We start from the raw sequence: 23,109 nt of genomic DNA, 5'->3' as shown, positions 1-23,109 counted from the left end.
CAAAAATAAAAATTACCTGAGAATATTTCACTCCAGTAATAAAATGAAACTAACAGGATAACTGCAAGAAGTAGGTCAAGCAAACTAAATATATAACAACATGAAAAACAGATCCATCACAAAACAAATACCACACACAAATCAAAAACCCAAACACCCACATACACTTGACCAATTAAAATACAGACAACAAACTATACACCAAAACAATCACTCATAAACAACGTATTAAAAAACAAATGAAACAAAAAAATTACTTACCAAAATTAGCCACCGACAAATATGACTAGCTGATTAAAGTTTCTTAGAAACTGACAAATGAAAATTTTATAAAAGTACCCCAAAGAAAATGAAACTGATATAGAATATACTGAGAAAGAAACGAGAAAAATCATGTGAAGAACACCATGTACTGAACTATTCGAAAGCTCAAACAAAACATCAGACACAAATGAAGTTTCCAATAAATTTAATTCCTATTTTACAGACGTAACAGAAAAGGCTGGGAAAGACTAGGCTGCACACCAATTAAAGTAATTCCAACAGATGAGAAAGAATTATGAAATGTTACTGGAGGGTTAAAATCAAAATTTTCATCTGATATTGGTAAAATACCTTCCTGTAAGTTACATAAAGGTGTAAAAGCAACAGCAAAGCCCTTTGTGGATATCTGTAACTCCTCATGCATTTTTGGGATCTTTCTTGAAAAACTGAGAATAGCAAATGTGAGACCACAGTTTTAATAAGGGGCAAAGAGCAGACATAAAAATAACAGACCAATGACTTTGCTGTCTGGTGTGTCTAAAATATTCGAAAGAATATTTTACAAATCCTTCAATTCATTTTTTATGAAATAGTCTTATCAAACTCACGTAATGGCATCTGGAAATGTCGGTCCAAAGAAATTCAATCTTAAATTTTCACTTAGAAATATGGGCAAAAACGAACAGAACTAGATTTGGGAGACCAATGTTTGCACAAGGGCACCAGGCACAAAGAAGAGACAGCTCTGAAATTCAGCTCAATTGACATAGTCATTTTTCCCCCCCACCCCACAAAACTGCTACAGTCATTAGCCCCCGGCCTGTGACTTAGGAAAAGGTAAAAAAAATGAAACTGGAAACCAGCAGCAATGGGAACAAAACTAAAAAAATTGGGGAAACTAAAAACAGAAGGAAAGCTTAAAAAACCACTATAGAAGAGGGGGTTGTTTGTCCCAAAATGAGCTTCAAATGACTGACGTCATCTAACTGGCACTAATAAACTCGAGAAAGCGACCGGCTGAGCGCGAGTCATCTGCTAAAATGGAAGATATATCAGGCGACAGCTGTAGATGGGTGCGTAATGGAGTAAAATAGGGGCACTCAAGTAAAAGGTGTCTCACCGTCCACAGCTAAGAGCCATGGGGACAGAGTGGGGGAGGATCGCCGCTTAGAAGGTGTTGATGGCTTAAAAGACAGTGCCCTGACCGGAGTCTGGTTCAAATTACCTCCTCTCGACGAGTTCTGGAGGAAGAGGTCCAAGCACAGGGAAGAGCTTTCACGTCGCGCAATTTATTATTGGCAGGTGTCGGACAAAGTGCGTGCCATAAAAGAGCAACACGACGACATAAAATACTCCGCAGATCGGCGAATGGAATCATGCGAATGGCTTGCTGAAGAAGATATATTGCAGCCTTGGCCGCTATATCTGCTGCCTCTTTTCCACAGATATCAACATGTCCTGGGATCCCGAGGAATGCCACAGACGCGCCCCCCAAGTGGAGCAACTGGAGGCAGTCCTGAATCCGGTGGACCAGAGGGTGGGAAGGGTACAGGGCTTGGATACTGAGGAGAGAGCTGAGCGTATCTGAGCAGATAACATACTGTATCCACTGATTGCGACGGATGTATTGGACAGCCTGGAGAACAGCGTAAAGCTCCGCAGTAAAAACCGAACACTGGTCAGGAAGCCGAAATCGATTGGGGGTGTCACCAACAATATAGACACTCCCAACTCCAAACGATGTTTTTGAGCCACCAGTGTAAATAAATGTGGCATCCTTCATTTGTGCGCATAGAGCAGCAAATGCCCGACGATAAACAAGAGAAGGGGAAACTGACAAAGGTCACGGAGCAGGCAGGTCCGGGGCCGGAGCCAAGGCGGTGCTGTATCCCAAGTTGTCAAGAAAGTTTTAGGAAAGTGGAACGAAAGAGAATGGAGCAGTTGACTGAAGCAGACTCCCGGTGGTAGCAGGGAGGATGGGCGGCCTGCATACCCTAAATCCAAGGAGGCGTCGAAAAAAATTTCATGGGCTGGATTTGCAGGAGTGGGAGACAGATGGCTAGCATAACGACTCAGAAGGACGGCTCGCCGATTGGACAGCAGAGGTTCAGCAGTCTCAGCATAAAGGCTTTTCACAGGGCTGGTGTAAAAAGTTCCAGGCACTAAACGTAATCCACGGTGGTGGACATAGTCGAGACGCCAAAGAACAGACGGCCGAGCAGAGGAGTAAACTATGCTTCCATAGCCCAATTTCGATCACACTAAGGCGCGATAGAGGGGAGAAGGACCACTCGGCCTGCTCCCCAGGAGGTGCCATTCAGGACATGGAGGGTGTTGAGGGATCGCAGACAGCGAGCCGAAAGATAGGAGACGTGGGAGGACCAGCACAGCTTTCTGTCAAACATAAGACCCAAGAATTTTGCAACATCCGCGAACGAAAGGTTGACAGGGCCTAGATGTAAGGAAGGCGGAAGAAAACTCCGTACAATGCCAAAAATTAACACAAAAGGTCTTACTGGGAGAAAAGCGGAAGCCAGTTTCGATGCTCCAAGAGTGGAGGCGATCAAGACCTTGAAGACGACGTTCAAGAAGGCTGATCCGTTGAGAGCTGTAAAAGATCGCAAAATCATCCACAAAGAGGGAGCCCGAGACATCAGGAAGGAGACAATCCATAATTGGATTGATGGCAATGGCAAACAGTACAACACTTAACACGGAGCCCTGGGGTACCCTGTTTTCTTGGGAGAAAGTAGGGGAGAGAGTAGTGTTCACCCGCACTTTAAATGTGCGCTCTGCCATAAATTGACGAAGAAAAAGGGGCAACCATCCTCTATAAAGCCCCAAGAGAACAGTATGCGAAAATGCCTGTCCTCCAACAGGTATCGTATGCTCTCTCCAGATCAAAAAATATTGCTACTGTTTGGCGTTTCCGGAGAAAATTGTTCATGATATAAGTGGAGAGAGCACAAGATGGTCAACTGCAGAATGATGCTTTCGGAAACCGCATTGGGCAGGCGTTAAAAGACTGCGGGACTCCAGCCCCCAGGCTAAACGGCTATTGACCATACACTCCAAAACCTTACATACACGACTACTGAGAGAAATGGCGCGATAGCTAGAGGGGAGATGTTTGTCCTTCCCAGGTTTCAGAACAGGGACAATGATAGCTTCCCACCATCGTCTGGGAAAAGTACTGTCGGTCCAAATACGATTATAAATGCCAAGGAGGTAACACAGACTATGGTATGATACAAGCAGCAACATTTGGATGTGGATACCATCCGGTCCTGGGGCGGAAGGGCGAGAAGAAGAGAGTGCGTGTTGGAGTTCCCGCATAGAGAAAACTGTACCATAGCTTTCGCGATTTTGAGGAGAGAAAGCTAGAGGTAGCACTTCCTCTGCATGTTTCTGTGGGAGAAAAGCTGGTGCGTAATTTGAAGAGCTCGGAATCTCAGCACAGTGTTGACCCAATGAGTTAGAAATTTCGACAGGGTCCACTAATTTATCATGCGCGACAGTCAGTCCAGAGACCGGGGAGAAACTAGGTGCGCCAGATAACATTCGAATCTGACTCCAAACTTCCGAGGAGGGAGTGAAGGTGTTAAATAAGCTACTAAAGAATTTGCAGCTTGCCTTCTTGCTATCGCGGATGACGTGACGGCATCACGCACTGAACTGCTTAGAGCGGATACAGTTGACCAAAGTAGGATGGTGCGGAAAACGCGAAGAGCACACCACAGCCCACATATTGGGTCTTGGTATGCCTCGTTCCACCAAGGAACTGGGGGGCACTGGGGCAATTCGGAGGTGCGAGGTATTGAACGTTCCGCAGCTGTAAGAATAACTTCTGTAATATGAGTGACCTCATCGTCGACGCTAGGAAAGTGACGGTCATTGAATGTCGCTAGAGACGAAAAGAGTGTCCAATTGGCTTGGGCAAATTCATAGCATCTCGGACGCATATACGGCAGTCGTGGCTTCAATCTAAGGCCACATGGGAAGTGGTCACTGGAGTGTGTATCAGCAAGAGCGAACCATTCAAAGCGCCGAGCTATTGGAACAGTACTGACCGAGAGGTTCAAGTGAGAGAAATTTGTTGTGGAGGCAGACAAAAATGTAGGGTACCCAGTGTTGAGGCAAACAAGATCTGCTTGGTGGAAGATATCTATCAATAATGAGCCACGCGGACAAGGACGTGGAGATCCCCAAAGCAGGTGGTGGGCATTGAAGTCCCCAACCAGCAAACAGAGAAGCAGAAGCTGACCAAGAAGATGAAGAAGATCTGCTCTTGCCATTTGTATGGACGATGGAATGTATACAGTACAAAGAGAGAAGCGAAAGACGGACAGCGACAACTTGGAAGTAACTGTTTAAGGGGATTGGGTGATAATGGAGAGTATCATGGAGAAGAATCATGAGGCCTCCATGTGCTGGAGTGCCTTCAACAGATCAAATCGGACTGACTGAAAATGAGGGAAAACAAAGCAGTCGTGGGGACGCAATGATCCAGTTTGTGAGGATCAATGCAGCTGAATTACAGCATGATTGGCACCAAACAACTTTATAGACTCCATCTCATATCATTTCCATATTGGACTGTCGGAAGCTCGAGGAAATTAATCACATCATCAGTGGCTACCTTCAATACAGCTGGGAGTGTGATCGGTTGACTACAGAGTTGAGCCATATGTATCAACCACTTCCTCCTTATCCGTTAATCCTCTTGTCTACAAATAATTTGGACATTTATAAATTACTAGAGATTCAGTTTTAAAGGTTGAAATCAAATTTCAACTGTCTGATTGAATAAAATTATTCTGGGTATTGTACTGTGTCATCGGAGAAAAGGTTTTAATTATAAAATGCAAGACCAACATTTTGAGCATATTACTAAGGCCTTCCTCAGGTCAATGTAGTTTAACAGTGGCGGCGGGGGGGGGGGGGGGGGGGGGGGGGGGGGGGCTGTTTGAAATTGACTATTATTTTGTTTTAGCAATCCAAGATGGATTTCTGTATTATTCACTGTGGCGCCTTCTGTCATCGTCCAGCGCCGTAACACTCACGGGTGTTTGAAAGTACAGTACCGTAAAACTTTCCCTCTGAACACCAGAGACGCTATACACAAGTGACATTTGTTCTGTGATTTACTCTTTGATTGTGGATTTCTGTTCCACATTCTACTCCTTGGCGAAGGCGCGAATCCAAGTGTGTTAGATACGGAATAATTTACCGTACTGAACTTTTGTCACACCTTCACACGACTTATCGGTTGCAGTGTGTTATTGTCTGTTCTGACCGCAGGGTGTCATTAATAAATTATTACATCAAGCTGAGACAAGCCTACTTCGCTTATTCAGCATACAAGCACACGCAGATGTTAAACCGTCGATCGCGGTAATTCAAACTGGTAATGACGAGGTGGTGACCTCGACAGGATCTCGTGTACACGCTAAATTTACGAGAAGTCCTTGCAAGAAACTGAGATGGTGAATCCACCAGAGCCAACAAATACTTCTATGGCATGTCTATCGGTGCGACTACCATCCTTCTAGCCGCACAATCCATCCCTGTGGTTTGCCCAAGTCGAAACAAATTTTTCCTACACGGGTATCACAGCTGACGCCATGAAATTCACACTGGTGGTCAGCTAACAGGATCACCAGTACGCCACTGAGGTTCAAGACATCATAATTAGCCCACCAGGAACAAACAGCTATGACCAATTGAAAGCTGAACTAATTTGGCCTGTGTCCGCTTCGCAAGAAGAACGAATCTGGCAGGTACTCACCCGAAGAGGACATCGGTGATAAGAAACCCTCACAGTACCTACGATATCTGCAGAGTAAAGTAGACAGTTCCAGTTCCGGACAGCTTACTGCGCACAATCTGGAGCAGCCAGTTACCACTACCAGTGAAGGCAATCGTGGTGTCGCAGACTGATGCGTCTTTAGATGCAGTGGTCAAATTAGCCAATAAGATCCAAGGGGCAATGATGCCGTCTATAGTTAGCTCCGCCACCACAGTGTGCACCTGCAAAGCGACAACTGTCTCACGCACGGATTATGATGTTTTCACTGACAAAGTGGACTTATTATCACAGCAAATCAGTGAGCTGTTACAATGCTGTGACACAGACGACAGGAGCTGACAACGATTCCGTCGTCGCTCACGCAGCCCATCATCGACAGCCTCGACTAAGACAGTGACTGAACAAACAATCTGTTGGTACCACTGCAAGTTTGGCAAGCAAGCACGTAAGTGTACGACACCCTGTGCCTACCCAAACAGCAAAGGCAATCAGAAGTGAGTGCCTCCTCTGGTTGCTGTCCGACATCCAGGTGCCTGTTTGTGAGTGACCGACATTCCACCTGGAAGTACTTAGTAGACACTTGTTCCTATTTGTCAATCTTTCCTCCAACCATGCTACGTCGGGAGCGACCGCCCACACCCATTTGTCTCATAGCTGCTAATAACTTGTGGATTACAACATATGGCACGATGCGCTTGGAACTCGACCTCGGGTTGCGGTGGGCTTTCACTTGGGACTTTACCGTTGCAGACGTCGCTGAACCAATCATCGGAGCCAAGTTCCTTGCCCACTACAACCTGGTGCCTGACAAAAGGAACTCTCGCCTGGTCGACAACACCACTGGCCTAACAACTTCCGGATCCCATCGAGATGCCGCTGTCCCCACTACCAAGGTAATTCAGATAGTGGAGCTGCTGCAAGGATTTCCAGCCCTGATGCGACCACCCGGAGCACCTAAGGAAAGACATGATACCGTCCATTATATTGAGACTACTGATGAACCTCCTAACTCTTGTAGGTCACAACGTTCAGAACCAGATCACTTCAAAATAGCATAAGCAGAATATGACTATTTAGCATGAAGGTGTAATCCAGCCTTTGAACAGCCCTTGGTCCTCACCATTACATCTAATGCAAAAGACGGAAGGTACATGGAGGCTGTGCAGCGATTATAGAGCCTTCAACACCCGGACAATACCCGGTCGATATCCCGTATGCTTGTTGCGCGATTACAATTACGCATTCAGTGGTTCAGTAGTGTCCACTGTGTTAGCTTGTGCAAAGACCTACACACAGGTACCTGTAGCCAAACATGACATTTCAAAGACAGCCATTATCACTCCTTTTGGTTTATTCGAGAGCATGTTCATGACTTTTGGACTGAGGAATGCAGCACAGACATGGCAGCACTTCATAGATTCTGTGCTACAGGATTTACCTTTTGCTTTTGCATACGTGGACGACATTTTGGATTTTTCGTTGTTGCCTGAGGAACATCGCCACCATCTAATAAGTATTCAAGTGATTGGAACACTACAGATATAGAATTTTTGTGGCATTATCGCTACCACTACCTGATAAGGTGGAAGCCATTTCGCGCATTCCTAGGCCCGCTACAACCAAGGAACTAGGGCGCTTCCTCGGGATGTTAAATTTTTTTCTTCTGCGATTTGCCACATTCTGTTAAGCTACAGGAACCTTTAGTCACAATGTTAACTGGACTGAAAGCCAAGGGTAACACGCCCATAACTTGGACTCACAAAATAACTGTCACATTTCAAGCGGCCAAGAACAGCATCGCCAACGCCACCCTGCTGGCACATCCAGATCTTACCGCCACGTTAGCGCTGGTAGTAGACACTAGTCAGACCGCAGTCGGCACTGTGTTGCAACAACAACATAGTGACACGTGGCTGCCACTCTTACTTTTTTCACACAAGTTGACAACCTCAGAAAGACTTTGGCGTGCATATGGCAGAGAAATTCTAGCCATTTAGAATTCTGTTAAATACTTCAGACCACAACTAGAAGCAAGTGACTTTGGTATCTTTACGGATCACAAGCCACTAAGATATGCATTCCACCAGAACAACATGAACTGTTCCCCCAGACAACACAACCAGCTCATACTTATTTCTCAGTTTACAACTGATAAATGTCATGTGTTTGGGATCGACACTGTAGTGGCCAACTGTTTGTCCAAAGTCGATAGCATCGCCAATACGATCAATTACACCAAACTTGCTGCAGCACAGCAAGCTGATGTGGAATTACAAGCGATTCTGTCAAATGGTGAATCAGCGCTGGATCTGCAGCTGGTAGACATTCCTGGAAGCAACGTATAGCTATATTGTGACATGCCCACATCGAAGCCAAGACCCTTCCTACCTCTGGAGTTTTGGAAGGACGCTTTCCATTCGCTGCACAACTTGTGTCACCCACGCGCACGAGCTACAACACTTAGTAACAATGTGTTACATATGGCCTGGAATGCAAATGGACTGCTGCGAATGGGCAAGATGCTGCTTGAAATGTCAGCGTAGCAAGATAAATCGCCAAGTCCACTCACCGGTAGGAAGCTTTCCAACACCACAATTCACGCGTGTCCATCTTGACATTGTTGGCCCACTGTCATCATCCGATAGTCACCATTACGTACTTAGGATGATTGATCGGTATACTCGATGGCCAGAAGCTGCACCAGTGGGCAATGTTACAGCTGACACTATCGCTTTCACCTTTATCACACACTTGGTGTCACGTTTCAGTTGCTCAGTGCACATTATGACACATAGGGTAAGTAAAGTCAACTCCGATTTGCTTCGAGAGTTGACAAAACTTTGTGGTACACTTCACCACTGGACGATGAGCTATCACCCTGCCAGCAATGGTTTAATAGAGTGACAACACCATACCCTAAAAGCTGCCCTAATGTGTCATGACACCGGATGGGTCAAAGCACTTCCTGTGGTATTACTTGGACTCTGAAGCACATTCATGCCAGACCTGGATGCTTCTTCAGTTGAATTGGTTTACAGCGAAGCATTACACCTGCTGGGTGAATTCATGGCTACCGACACTATGCCAAACCCTATTGGCAACCAGCCGGAATTGCTCCGACAACATGTGGCTCACCTCTGTCTGCAGCAACCTCACCGACACAGGACTCCTGCCACGTTTGTCCATCGTGATCTATCCTCCTGCACACGTCATGTTATGAACAGAATGTACTAAACCCTTGCTCCAATCACCATATTCCGGCTCACACCATGTCGTAACCAGAGGAATCAAAACCGTGGAAATCTTGATCAATGGGAACCTGAGTAGTCCCCATTGATCGCGTGACACCAGCATACATCTTTCTGGAAGTAACGACGCCTGACCTACCAAAATTTGCACCTCACTCAGCAACCACTCCGTCAACGTTATCGCCAACACAGGCACAGCAGGGGTTCCGCAGTTGACCCACCACCACGCACCTCAAGATATGGGCAAAATGTTAATTTTCCAGCATGCTATTTGGAATGATGCTCTGCTTCCACCATGGGGGCTGATGTGGCGTCTTCTGTCTTTGCCCAGCACCATGAGATGCACGGGTGTTGGAAAGTACAATGCCGCAAAACTTTCCTGCTGGACAACAGAGACGTTATACACAAGCGACATTTGTTCTGTGATTTAGTCTTTGATTGTTGATTTCTGTTCCACGTTCTACTCCTTGGCAAAAGCGTGAATCCAAGTGTGTTAGATACGGAATAATTTACCATACTGAACTTTACTCACGCCTTGGCACGAGTAATCGGTTGCAGTGTATTGGACATATATAAATTACTAGAGATTCAGTTTTAAAGATTGAAATCAAATTTTAACTGCCTGACTGAATAAAATTCTTCTGGGTGTTGTATTGTGTCACTGTAGAAAAGATTTTAATTATAAAATGCAAAACCAATATTTTGAGCATATTACTAAGGCTTTCCTCAGGGCAATTTAGTTTAACTGTTTAAGTATGTGTGGGGTGGCGGAGGGGGGGGGGGGGACTGTTTGAAATTGACTTATTTTGTTTTAGCTATCCAAGATGGATTCCTGTATTATTCACCAAGGAATTCCATTCTTGTTCTAACTTTTTAAGACACTGTGTGTTTGGACTGGCTGTAGGCTACAGGTGCTACTGAAGGCAAGTAAATACAAAAACAAAAAATAAAGGTTCTATTTTAAGTCCAGTCTTCTGGCTACTGTTTGTTAACAACTGAAGAATGTCAGCAGTCCCTTCCCGAACATGGAAAAATTTGCAAATGACAATGTTCTGATAGGGGGGAAGACTGTAGAATAATTGAAGAACAAAATCAAACTGTCACACACCATCACTGACTGTTCTGTAGAGCCAGTCATCAAATGCAAAAAAGACAATCATCCACTTACATATTGCACAAAGGATATGTCCTTTACACCCTACTGTAATATTATCTAGTGAACATCAGAAACTGTAAACAACACTAAATTTCTTTGAACATGGGTCAAAGAACATGTAAAATGGGACAATCGTGTAAGCTTCACCAACAAAAAACAAGTACTAGGCCTACATGCTACTGTATGAAACTGATAATATATACTCTGTAGGGCCTACAGTTGGAATCACTGTTGAGGTGTGGCATCATTCCTTTGGAAAGCGCGCCTGCAAGCAGAAGTTGGTTTACTGTCCAAAAAAGAATTTTAAAGACTATAGAAAACGTACGGTGCTCTCTAGAATTTCATGGAGGGCACTATTTAAGAACTCGCAAATTTTACCACTACCTTATTTATATCTTATAGATGTTACATGTGCCACGAAAAATTTATCTTATAGGCTAAATAAACTGTACTACACTGTTAATGAGGGTATGCTACCCCAAACTTTATACAAGGTAGTGAAGCTAACAGCTCCTGTGGTCAAGATGATTGTGTTTAACGTTCCATCGACATCGAGGTCATCAGAGGTAGACAGCCTCCACACGCAAAAAGAGAAAAACCGAGGAGAATATTATTACTACCGGAAAAAAATATCATGTTACCATTTACTCACATAATTTATATGTAGCAGATGGTCAACTGTAATTAGGAAATTTCAATTCAGTATAGTATAAATAACGAACTGCCCAATACTTTATGTGGTGAATTGTACTCTTAAAACTTACTAGGCCACATAAAATAAAATACCATACCTTTTATGATTGACAGGGTCTCTGATTCCTCCAAAAGGCAAGGCACAATTCTTCAGTTTTTTCACCAAGCAAAAAAGAAGGCTGTGATAAACGGTGACGATCACGTTTTCTACGACTGGACACATCAAATGATTTAAAGTTCGAGCTGAAGCCTTCACATAAGAAATTCGTGACTATGACAGAGGGTATATTCAAATTTCAGAAAACTACACCTGAACTATTCCATTCCTGTTACAGACCGTGGTCTCGATGTTACTATAGAGCTCACATGGTACAAAGAGTTGACAAGCTTAGCAAGTGACAAACAAACCCATCTGGCTTATAGTCAACTACATAATACGAATACACATGGCCCACAACAACTACATCAAAGATATGCATCGTCGCCAGCTGCAAAGTATGTCCACACCACCACCCACAGTTTTTTTTTTTGTGTTAGACGGATGCTTCCGCGGAGGTCAATCCACAATTGACGGAACTTAACAGAACTTCAAAACATTCCACAGTGCATTTCAGATGGCAGCATTCACACAGACTTTCAAGAGGACTGGACATCAACGATTCCCGGGAATAGTTTTGACGTCGATATTGTTGCCGTAATGTTAAGATCGGAAATAACATCTTTGACTCAGTCTTGTCTTTGAAACAGTATAGTTCCATCTCTGCTTTCACAAAAACAAACAGGTGTACTGTTAGCAGTAAACACAACTTGTAAATGTTTTTTCTTGTTTAACTGTTTTACGAATATCAGAATGCTATCTATACGTGTGTGTTTTGTTTAAATCATATTGAAATGGAAGTTGATGAAGTTTCAAAAGGACGAGAAATAAATGGCAAACCTAATGAAAAGACACGGTCATTCAACGATGAGAAGGAAAATATTCTCTGTGAGAATATGCTAAACCATGTAGCAGTTAACAAGCTTGCGCATTTCAAAAGTCAGCAGGTGGGAGAACCAGAACTAAGCACGCAACAGAAGAGGGATATAGCGAAAGAGCTTCTAATACGGAACCCAGAACAGTTTCTTGCGAGGTTTGGGAACCACCTTGAGGAAGAACATTTAGACTATTTTTCTGGTGTAAAATTTGATACGTACGAAATCCAATTTCATCTCAAACAGTTGCGAAGAGGACTCAGCAAGAAAAAGAAACAGGTGAGTCTTCTGCTTAGTGTTTGTTTTGATTGACGCAGAAGTGTCATTACTTTTAACGTGAATGTATGTACCGTTGCATAAGCAACTGCTTGAATTTTCGATCTGTTCGCGATAGTAGGTTAACGTTCATGCCGTATGTTAACAGAATATTATTTTTTTGGTGATATGTTCGTGCTTTTCAGATATTATACTGCTTTAAGTTTTCAGTTGCCGGTGTTTATAATGATATTTCTGTTGATGTTTTGTCCAGTACTTGTTAGATACGATTCTTCTATTATTTGAGAAGTGGAGACATGGTCACTACAGTTAATGTCATGCAGTTACTAATATTGGTATTTAGTTTCATGGTATGTCTTTGTAAACATTTCCAAAATGCTTTGATACTCCCCCCTCTCCCAATATATATATATATATATATATATATATATATATATATATATATATATATATATATATATATATATATAATTTTGTTCGTAGATCGACATACGAAATAGGAGATACCAAGCCTTAAAGAAATTATTGGATGAAGGGACATACTTCAGTGAGACAGAAATGATGAAACGAAATCCACTTTTATATGAACAGCTAATTGGGCAGTTCCTCACCAAGAAAGAAATAAGAAATAGGGACAAATGTGATGAAAATGCAAAAACGTAAGTTTATGCAAATCCATATGGAGATGTATTTTTAATAATTGTAAAATAATTGAATTAATTTCTAATGATATCTTCTGTTATATGTGAATTCTTATTCAACACCTTGTGTAATGTTGCAGATTTCTGTCAGTACTGATGGATCAGCTGGACAGAGAAGAAATAGAGCGTCTGAAACAACAACAAAGAGATGATGAGGAGGCAGCAGTGGAGGAAGTTGATACCAGTGATGAAGAATCGGAAGAAAATAATGAAATAAATGAACAAGATCCAGTGAGGGAGGAAGAAGAAGAAGAGGAGGAGGAGGAGGATGAGAGTGATAATCAGATGAGTCCTTCACAGAGTGACAGAGAGAATGATGATAATGAGGCTGAGACTAGTCGAAATAGCTCTCAAAAGCCAAAGAAATTGTCTAGGAAAGAGAAGGAGCTTCTCCGAGAAGAATTTGTCACCAGCATGTATCAGAGTTTTCTTGATGGGAATGATAAGGATTTTGATTACAGGTACAGTGTGCTTCAGTTTTGGCTGTCATACTTTTAAGTCAATCAGTAGGGGAAGGGGGGGGGGGGGGGAAGGCAGTGCTTTGGTTTATTTCTAGACGCCAGGACACTTTCCTTTTTGAGAGCCCTTCCTGGCACAAAGTAACAATGCAGGTGTGATTGAACCACAATATTGGCCATTATGGTCAGACAACACAAGCTGTGTACCTCCTTCCTGGTGGAATTACTGGAACTGATTGGCTGTCAGACCCCCTCCATCTAATAGGTGCTGCTCGTGCATTGTTCTTTACATCTCTGGGCGTGTTTAGTGACATCTCGATTTCATAGGCTTATGTTCGTTAATGGGATCATTTCATTTAGTATTAGTATTAAGAAAACAGTCTTAATCATGTTTTTTATTTATTTAGTGCTGACTGGTTTCAGTCCAAATAATAATTAAAAAAGGATTAAGACTGTTTTCTTAATACTAAGTTAATTTATACTAATCGCTGTTACTCCAAACCATGGGAACATTTCACCTGAGCACCCAATACACATGATCTTAATACTTTTGAAATAATCATAAAAGGAGAAAAACAAGGAAATATTGAAAGATAGAAGCAGCTGTAGGAAGGATGGGAAAAGAAGCTAGCATAAATTTAGACTGCACAGCGCGTTTGGGAGGGCAAGTCAAAATGTTCAGAGAATACATTTGAAAACATGAAAAATATCCAGTATTCCAGCAGCGACAACTCTGTCCTGGCCCACACTGACTGCTACCACCATGCAGCAGCACAGCTCTGTCAACAGCAAGAGTTCTAGGTTCTTCTTTGTGGTTTAATATCCCTGGTAATACCTGTCAATAAAACAAATGTCTCACTAGAGTAATATGGGACAGTTCTGTTGAATGGATAAATAAAATTCTAATTTAAAAGTGATTGTGTTTGTAACAGCAAACAAGGCAACCCTTTTCATCAAAATTGAGTGTCTCATGAGAGAAGTAATGAATAGTTTCGGCTGATTCCATATACATATTCCAAGGAGGAATTTTGAAATGGCTGTTGAAACATCAGAGAAAATGTACCTCAGGACGCACAGGAGGGACACCCAAATGTATCATCTTTCGCTCAAAATGCTGTTGTAGCTTCTCTTGTAGAGTAAAGAGGATTCTTCAGTAGTGCCTAAGTATGTTAAGAAAGGAGCCACCATGTACATGACTAACTTGAAAATACTGGTTAACTATTTTATTTATGTATATTTTGCAGTTTTCTTTGGCTGCACAAAATCCAGGAAATTGAGGTAGTATTGGTGTGGGGATAGGTACGGTTTAAATCATAATGACTTTCAAGTAGTAACCAGACGTGTATTAAAACAGTTATCGCTATTGCCATTACTCTTGCAGCTGCATGTGCTATTACTGTTTACTTTGTTGTTGTGGTTACTACCCTTGCTAAGAAGCTTCAGAGACTTATAACCTTCCATTTATTGAGCTGTATACACATAGGGGATCTTCAAACTCATTGTCGTCAGGTTACTGTGCCTCTCGCTCCTATATTTAGTATCACATATTGAATTTCCTTCCCATGAAGGTGACTTGATGGGCAAAGGTTCTTTAGAGATGCTATTTGCACAAGGAACAAATTGTGACATACGGCTATTAGGTATGTGTGCAGATGTGTAGTGTAGCATTTCAGTCTCAATGTGCTTTGACTAATGTGCTATTCAAGAGGAGTAAGCTATGTGCTGGTACTGGATTTCACCCTCTCTCTTCTCTCGTCATCATCATACAACCCAAACATAACACCATATTCTAGCCTCATCCATTAGACTCACCTACACTCCTCAAATACTCATAAGGTACATCTCTCTCACATCTCAAGGAAAGGGGCCATTTTGTGTGGTGTAAGAAAGCCCTTTTTGAAGAGGCCACTCAGCTTACCTACTGGGGTCTCTCAGCCAACAATGCTGTACAGCTTTACTGATTACATTTATGCTCATGAGAAAGTGAAGATATATGGCCTGGTTTATTGTCTGATTTGTCTTCAGCATTAATGGAGATTATGGTAACCTGAGGTCCTGCATAGGTCCATCTCCATGCAACCAGTGTATCTAATATGGTTCTAGGATAAAGAAGAATATTTCATCATATGAGGAAGTGGTGACTGGAGTAGTGTCATAGAAGACATTATGCAAATGAAAATAGTTGACAACATTCACAACCTGCAACTGAGTAATTGTGAGAGCCAGCCATTGGGATGCTGAAGCGGGTGGAATGAGAGTGGTGTGAATACAATTTGTGGCAATGGACTAGGAACTTTTGATGACACTTACATCAAAGCTATCTCAGGGTAATATTGTGATCTGCTACACAATCAGTAGTTACTGTCTGACAGTATCTCGAGATACTTGGCCAAAACCTTAGGTAGTGGAAACTGCTTAACTGGAAACCATTTAGCATAAAACTTGTTAGATAACTTGCTATTAATTGATAAAGTTCCTTGTTAAGAGGCATTCTGGACTACTTCATCTATTAGCAGTAGCATTTCGTTTTTTTCTTTCAACATACTTGATTTTTCATTATTTTTCTGTTAGATTTAGAGCTTTTATACTGTTTTATATTATATGAACTAAAGGGGCAAAACATTATGACCACTACCCACTGCAGGATCAAATGCTGCCTGATGGTGTTATGGCCCCATAATGCCACAAAGGAAGAATATAACCAGGGGAGAGACAAATGGGAATCATTCTAGTTCCCTATGGGCCACAAATGGGGAAATCTGCTGACAAAGGGTGGATTGTTACAGCATGGCACCTTTGAATGGGCACCTCGGAAGAGTCAAAGTTGGTCGGCTGTGTGCATATGTGGAAAGTGATTGAAAGACACTGAAACCACAGGTAGGAGACAAGGTGTTGGACACACATGCCTCATCACAGAATATGGAGGTCAGAGGCTTGTCTGTTTGATAGACAATGATCAGTAATAAAGCTGACAACATAGTACAATGTTAGTGTCGGCACATGTGTTACACATCTTATCTTTCAACACATATTGTTGTACATAGAACTTTGTATAAAACAATCCTGTGTGTTCTCACACTGTAGTTACAGTTGTAGTGGGCAAGGGATTATCAAGACTGGACCACGGATCACTGGAATCGTGTCACCTGGTCAGATGACTCACATTTCTTGTTAAGCCAGGTCGATGGTCATGTCCGGATACCCTGTCATCCAGTGAAACAGTTGCTCGAAACATGCTCTGTGCCACAGACACAGGGCACTTGGGCCAGTGTTATGCTATTCACCTCGGCTGCCATTAGACCTGTGGTGGTAATCAGAGGTGCCATACAGCTGCAAATTACATGAAAATTATTGCAGATCAATTCATACTTGATGTCTTCCTCATAGCAGTGGTTTTTCCAATAGGAAAACTGCCCATATTAAAAGGCCAGAATCATGCTTGATAGTGAGCTCACATTGATGTCTTGGCCTTGAATGCCTGATCTGAAACCAACAGAACACACCTGGGATGCTGTTGGACACCATCTCTGTGCTCACAAACCAACAGCTCTTAATTTACTGAGACCTATGCGTAGACTTCTGGTGCCACAGACCTCGAGAAACCTATCAAGGATTATTCAGACCCACGCCACACTGAACCACTGCTGTACTTCATTCCAAGGGTGGACCGATATGCTGTTAAGTAGACGTCATAATGTTTTGGCTCGTCGTTTAGTGTGCGTGCATGGGGGGGGGGGGGGGGGGGTGCATGAGGGAGAGAGAGAGAGAGAGAGAGACTGACTTTGTTTCTTTCGCTATACATATGTTTCCCCACACAGCAGCAAGGTGGATGGTAATCCAGACTATGAGTGCCTGGCAGTTCGCACACAGGATGAGGAAGAAAAGTATTTTGATGCCGAATCACCAGAGATTTTATCAGGAGATGAAGACAATACCTGTGCCATGCAGCAGGGTAATCGCTGCAACGATGATGATGAAGAAGATGAACTAGATTTATTCATGAAAAACTTGAAACCTGAAGCAACACCAAGTGACCTTGCTACTGAAATGGAGAAAATATAAATCAGAAGTTTTGTGATATATATGTAGACCATAGAATAGTTCATTGTTTACTATTGGACAAAGAGATTATTGGAGGAGTGTGGCAGCAAGTTATGGAGACTGTAAAGATTGAGGCACTGTTATTAAGACAGGTTTAATGTTGTTGACAAGTTCTCCAAAGTTATTGTTTCCACATTTGGAAAAATCAATAAATGTTTCAACTGTAACCATTCGCCTGATTTGATTTCATTCAATACATTTATTGCCCAGTGGCATGTCTTCAGTTTTTGCATTGGCATTAGGCTTGCAATGACCATGCGAAATTGCGCACATTTACTTAAATGATTTAAATCATACCTGCAGAGATCCATTCGATTGATAGCATTTTCATTCTTTTTTTCCCCATAAAATACAATTATTTATGTTTGTGTGATTAATTCTAATTTTGAGATATAGATTGGACTGTGGACATGTGTCCTCTTCCATATTTACCCTTTTTCTATAATTTAAAACCATAGTTTTTCAAAAGCCAAATGAAAGTACTGTGAGTACTTTTCTCACATCTCCACATCATGCGTTAATCTTTTTTATTTAGCGATTTTACCATTTGTTAATTAAGGTGTATTATAAATAAGACATTCATGGCGTGATTGTCCACACTTAGTGTTCCTTTAAATTGGTGTTACAGTTATTCATAAGTAATGTCTCTGTTGTAACTAGATCCATGATAAATATCAAATAACTACAGAGAAGTAATTTGGTGCACAAAAATTCACAATCCAAATGAATTTTGTCCATAATGTACTTCTATCTCTTGACTTTCTGAAATGGTATTTAACTGGATTGTTGGTAACTCAGAAACTTAATTTTGCAACTTCTTCTTAGAGAAAGATTAATGCAGTGAAATATAATGTTTTGTTCAGTTCAGTCTCACTAATTTTAGCCACACTTCAAAGGACTGTATTTATTTACTTTTTTATCTGTTATTCTATGTACAGTGTACATAATCTTTTTTATGTGAATATTGTAAATAAATTATGAATAAAACAATAATTTTACATACTTTTGTCTGATTATCAGTTGGTGATACAAAATAAGTATAAGAAGAAAATAAGAAAAGATTACATCAGTTGGCTCCCATCTTTAAATATTCTTAAGTATATCTCATATTGGAAGAAAAGGCAGGCTGACACTCATAAAAGTTTAAAGAAAGATGTGACTCTGTACCAAGACAAACAGAAAAGTGTCAGTGGAGTGCAATAACTGAATAACTGACAGTGAAATTTCAGCTCTGCAAGTGACCTACAGGAATGCGAAAAGTCAGCAGGTGGCCCAGGCCGAAGACGGAGGGCGGGCTAGAAAACGTGGGTAAAAGAGGAAGAGACCACAAATGGGGAAAAAGAAATAAAAAGTGAATATGTATGATACATGATTTCAGATGTTTTAGAGATGTGGCTTATAAGTCCTTTATGTTTTTTCATGGTGTCAGTTTGCCTGAACAACAAAATACATAATCATAATAATTATGAAATGATTGTAAAAGGGATAAAGAAGGAAATCTGGAAAGAAAGAAACAGATGATGGAGGGATTGAAGGAGAGGTTATTGTAAATTTAGACTACTAAGCATATGTTGTGGTGGTGTGGGCGGATCAGGCTGTTCAGAATGTCCAGAAATGAGAATCCTCTATTTTGGGTTTGTATTGGAGGGGGGGGGGGGGGGGGGGGGGGGGGCACGACTGGGAGAGAAACAAATATGACATTTGTGCTGTTATGTTGCAATGATCATACTGTTCATCCAGCTAACCACGCATACTTTCATGAATTATGTTCCATTCACTATGTTTGTCTTTGCATTGTGCTGGTAGTACGTTCTAGGTGTGGTAGTGCTCAAGTCGAATCACAGAAGCGGATCACTGTGCCACTCACATGGCAAAATCATTGAGGTGCAGTACCGAAATAATCTGACAAACTGAAGTTTTGCGGACAGTGGTGTCAGCGTTATTTTGCTACTGTATGTCATAAAATCAACATATATTCACATTTTGTTCTGAGCTTGCTAATAATTAAGTAAATCAAATGCAACAAACTCCTGATTATCTGGGCACAGATTATCAATGGATAGGTAGTGATATGTGAAAAAATAAAAAATGAAGCCTGAAATATTCTGTTATAATTTTTAAAAAATTGATTTACAATATAAATTTCTGGATGTGGAAATGGAAATGTAGGTCACAAAAGCATCCACAATTACTTAAAAAACAATGCCTATAAACCAGGTTTTGAGTAGCTGCTGTTCTCTTATAGTTCTTTATTATTTACCAATAAAGAATGATGTGTGTGTGTGTGTGTGTGAGAGAGAGAGAGAGAGATTTTGAGATTTTTCCTCATCGACAGTTCAGTGGTCAGTCATGGTAAATTTGTGATTATTGGCTCAATGACATCATAGTTTGCTGTACTCTTCCCACATATGTGCAAGTGTGCAGACAACAATGCTGTTTGGTACCCTAAAACAATCATTGTCACCAGATGTATGAGAATATGTGACACAAAGCCAACCACAAAAATTTTCATATTAAAGCCATAGCTAAGCAGGCATTGTCCACTCATTGCACACTTAGTGCAACAAGATTTATGTCAGATTGTTGTGTCACTAAATCACCTTTTTTGAGCTTCTGATTGTATGTAAGCATTGCATTTATTATTGGTCAGTGAGGTGCTATGAAGGTTTTGCATGTGTGTAGTTTATTTCCTTATTCCATAAATCAAGTTTACTGCCTTTCTCAAATACTGCTTGTTACGTGATGTGGGCTGCTTGTGGATCAGTCACACGTTTCATTAAATACTCTTAAATAAACATGTATATTCTAAAAAATTTAAAACAATGAAATCACAGGATTTACCCAGCATTATTTCAACAGAGTTTTTATTAATTATGTTGGACTGATCTAATGATAGCTTAGAGCCCCCAGGTGCTAACAACAATAATCTGGTACTGGATTTAAGTGGCTTAAAATTTATTCAGTGTCCTCTTGAACACTTACATAATTGCCTGACTGTAGTATTGCCTCCAGCGTAGAAAACAGAGGACTAGACTGTTCACCGGGGTCACACAGCATGAGTAGAACTTAACTCACAGTAGATGAAACATAAGCATGGCACCTCACAAGATTTGGCACTTAGTTAGTCCCTGTTTGTGATCGACGCATAAGTCAAAGACTCAAAAAACAAACAGTGGAAAATCCAGGATGGAATGTAACAATATTATGAAAAGGAAAGATGTCACTCACCATACATCAGCGACTCAGCATCTCCACTATATGGTGAGTGGTCACTTTCCTTTTCATAATATTGTTTCAAAGACTCAAAAGTAATTTGAAGTTGTTGGTTTATTTATTTATCTGAAGAAGGAACTGTGGATTGACTGAACTAGTCACAAGCAAAATAATAACTGAACAAGTACGTAACAGTTTCACATATTTTTAGCATTATAAAACCTATATTTATGATTGCAAACTAATAAAAGTGAAGAGCTTTGTTATACCACAACAATTTTAATTCATGTGTTTATTGTTGGGCATACGTTAAGAGTCTTCAAATTGCAAGAATAATTATACAAAGGTTTCTAAATTACTGCATATCAACACAGCTCTCCAGCATAATGCAAGACAAATGACAATAGCTATGGTGGAATATCAAGTTCTTTTATATAGTTTATTACACCGCCAGGAAATCTTCAGAAGGACTCTTGAATGCATGTGTGGGACATGTTCATACTACATGAGCAGTTGTCTGTTGTTCAGCACCAGAGTCGTATGGCGGTGCTGAAAATTGGCTCCATTTCTGGAGTGTGTCTGCACATCTTCAGAAGCTTGTTCGAACATGATTCAGAGTAGTTCAAATTGCCTGAGGCTGGTTAAATCTGAGAGGCTTCTCCTGGATGCAGGACAATTTCAGGCATTGTGCAGGACAGATATGTTGCCAACAGCAAGAATTCTGTCTCTGATAAGAGTGGGATGTCTTGGAAGGTCAGGGTTATCAACAGATTTTTGATATTCACATAGTAGCAAACTCCTCTGACTGCTATGGTGGAATATGGCTCAAGATAGATAACCAGTAAGTAGATTGAATTGACACACTAACAACTAGCATGGATTTTTTAAGTAGTACACCTATCTTTTCCACAAATGGATTATTAAACCAGACAGACACACAGTACTCTGCCATCGAGTATATGAATCTGAGTGCCGATACTGAAAGAGTGTCTGCTGATGATCCCCAACTAATGCCACAGAGCTTATAAGAATTGTTATTTGTGCCTTTGAGCTTGATGCTTGCATTAAAAGGAAGTGTCCTGTCTAATTTTAACAGTTTGTGTAAGGAGACAAAGCTGTAAATCTCCGACATTTTAAATGTATCTTATAAACTCTTTCTGTAGAAACAAAGATTCCAAGACTTACCAAGCGGGAAAGCGCCGGCTGACAGGCACATGAACAAAACATACACACAGAATTACTAGCTTTCGCAACCGATGGTTGCTTCTTCAGGAAGGAGAGGGAAAGACGAAAGGATGTGGGTTTTAAGGGAGAGGGTAAGGAGTCATTCCAATCCCGGGAGCGGAAAGACTTCCCTTAGGGGAAAAAAAGGACAGGTGTACATCGCACATACACACACACACACACACACACACATATCCATCCGCACATACACAGACACAAGCAGACAAGGGCTCTTGCTCACTTAGCTTGCATCATCCAAGACTGGTTTTGTGAGTATGATGGTGAATTGCCACATCTTACATAGCCACCAGTCACCAGATCTTAATATTATTGAGTCTTTCTGGTCTACTTTGCAAAGAAGGGTGCATGATTGCTATCCACTTCCATCATTGACACCTGGACTTGCTGCTATTTTGCAGGAAGAATGTTATGAGATTCCCTTCATAGCCATACAGGACTTGTATTTATCCAGTCCAAGATCACTGGAAATTGTTTCGAATGCATACAATTTCCCTACACTGTGTTAGGTATGGTTATACTTAAACTTCCCCTCTTTAACATGTTATAACATGGAAACTAATTACCGTATAGTACCAAACTTGGTAGCATTAATGTCAAGGACATGGGGAAGAACAATAATTAAACTTCCCTTATTTAACACATTATAACATGGAAACTAATTACCATATTAGTACCAAACTTAATACTATTAATGTCAAGAACACGGGGAAGAGAAATAATGCATAATTCAATTCAATTGAAACACTTTTAATGTATTGCTGTGGTACCTCATACCAAAACATACCGGTACCATTACTACTACAAAAGGAGCTTAATATTGCAACCATCAGTATCCAGATGAGTCTAAAAGCCCAGGAATGCATTCTGCACAGCAAAACGAAGCATGTCCGTAGGTGTAATGTCCACTTCTCTTAATATGCTGTGCTTCAGATCAGAACTTGTGTGAATGTTCCCCTGGTAAACTTGTCTTTCA

General features: G+C 41.3%; 2 protein-coding genes across 6 annotated transcripts in view; one reads left to right on the top strand and one right to left on the bottom strand.

Moving 5' to 3' along the window:
* The window catches only part of LOC126278025 (uncharacterized), a 60,405-nt gene extending 48,709 nt beyond the window's left edge, over window positions 1-11,696 (bottom strand). Inside the window, exon 1 of one of the 4 annotated variants that reach the window (XM_049977751.1) lies at window positions 11,269-11,696. In XM_049977751.1, the coding sequence (XP_049833708.1) occupies window positions 11,269-11,393 (125 nt within the window). In that variant the 5' untranslated portion in view covers window positions 11,394-11,696. Of the gene's footprint in view, window positions 1-8,642; window positions 8,747-11,268 lie in introns of those variants that run through there. The other 3 variants (XM_049977749.1, XM_049977750.1, XM_049977748.1) reach the window with 3 other exon arrangements.
* Window positions 11,697-11,754: 58 nt separating this feature from the next.
* Window positions 11,755-18,680, top strand: LOC126278024 (coiled-coil domain-containing protein 97). Of its 2 annotated transcripts, none has more exons than XM_049977747.1 (4): window positions 11,755-12,421; window positions 12,902-13,077; window positions 13,200-13,580; window positions 17,399-18,680. In XM_049977747.1, the coding sequence occupies exons 1-4, from the start codon at window positions 12,062-12,064 to the stop codon at window positions 17,637-17,639; spliced, it is 1,158 nt and encodes a 385-aa protein (XP_049833704.1). In that variant the 5' UTR covers window positions 11,755-12,061; the 3' UTR covers window positions 17,640-18,680. The 2 variants fall into 2 exon arrangements, with proteins under 2 accessions (XP_049833704.1, XP_049833703.1); XM_049977746.1 differs by having other exon boundaries at window positions 11,838-12,421; window positions 17,396-18,680.
* The last annotated feature ends 4,429 nt before the right edge of the window (window positions 18,681-23,109 follow it).

Source organism: Schistocerca gregaria, chromosome 6 (assembly GCF_023897955.1).
Source record: "Schistocerca gregaria isolate iqSchGreg1 chromosome 6, iqSchGreg1.2, whole genome shotgun sequence".
NCBI classification, from domain to species: domain Eukaryota; kingdom Metazoa; phylum Arthropoda; class Insecta; order Orthoptera; family Acrididae; genus Schistocerca; species Schistocerca gregaria.
The sequence above is the reverse complement of the archived record's forward strand: the minus strand, read 5'-3'. Positions and strand labels throughout refer to the sequence as shown.

Bases quoted from the DNA above. Each gene is read 5' to 3' on its own strand.
- LOC126278024 (XM_049977746.1), top strand. From the start codon at position 12,062: ATGGAAGTTGATGAAGTTTCAAAAGGACGAGAAATAAATGGCAAACCT. The intron at 12,422-12,901 runs GTGAGTCTTCTG...TTTTGTTCGTAG, and splicing joins TCAGCAAGAAAAAGAAACAG to ATCGACATACGAAATAGGAG. The intron at 13,581-17,395 runs GTACAGTGTGCT...TTCCCCACACAG, and splicing joins GATAAGGATTTTGATTACAG to CAGCAAGGTGGATGGTAATC.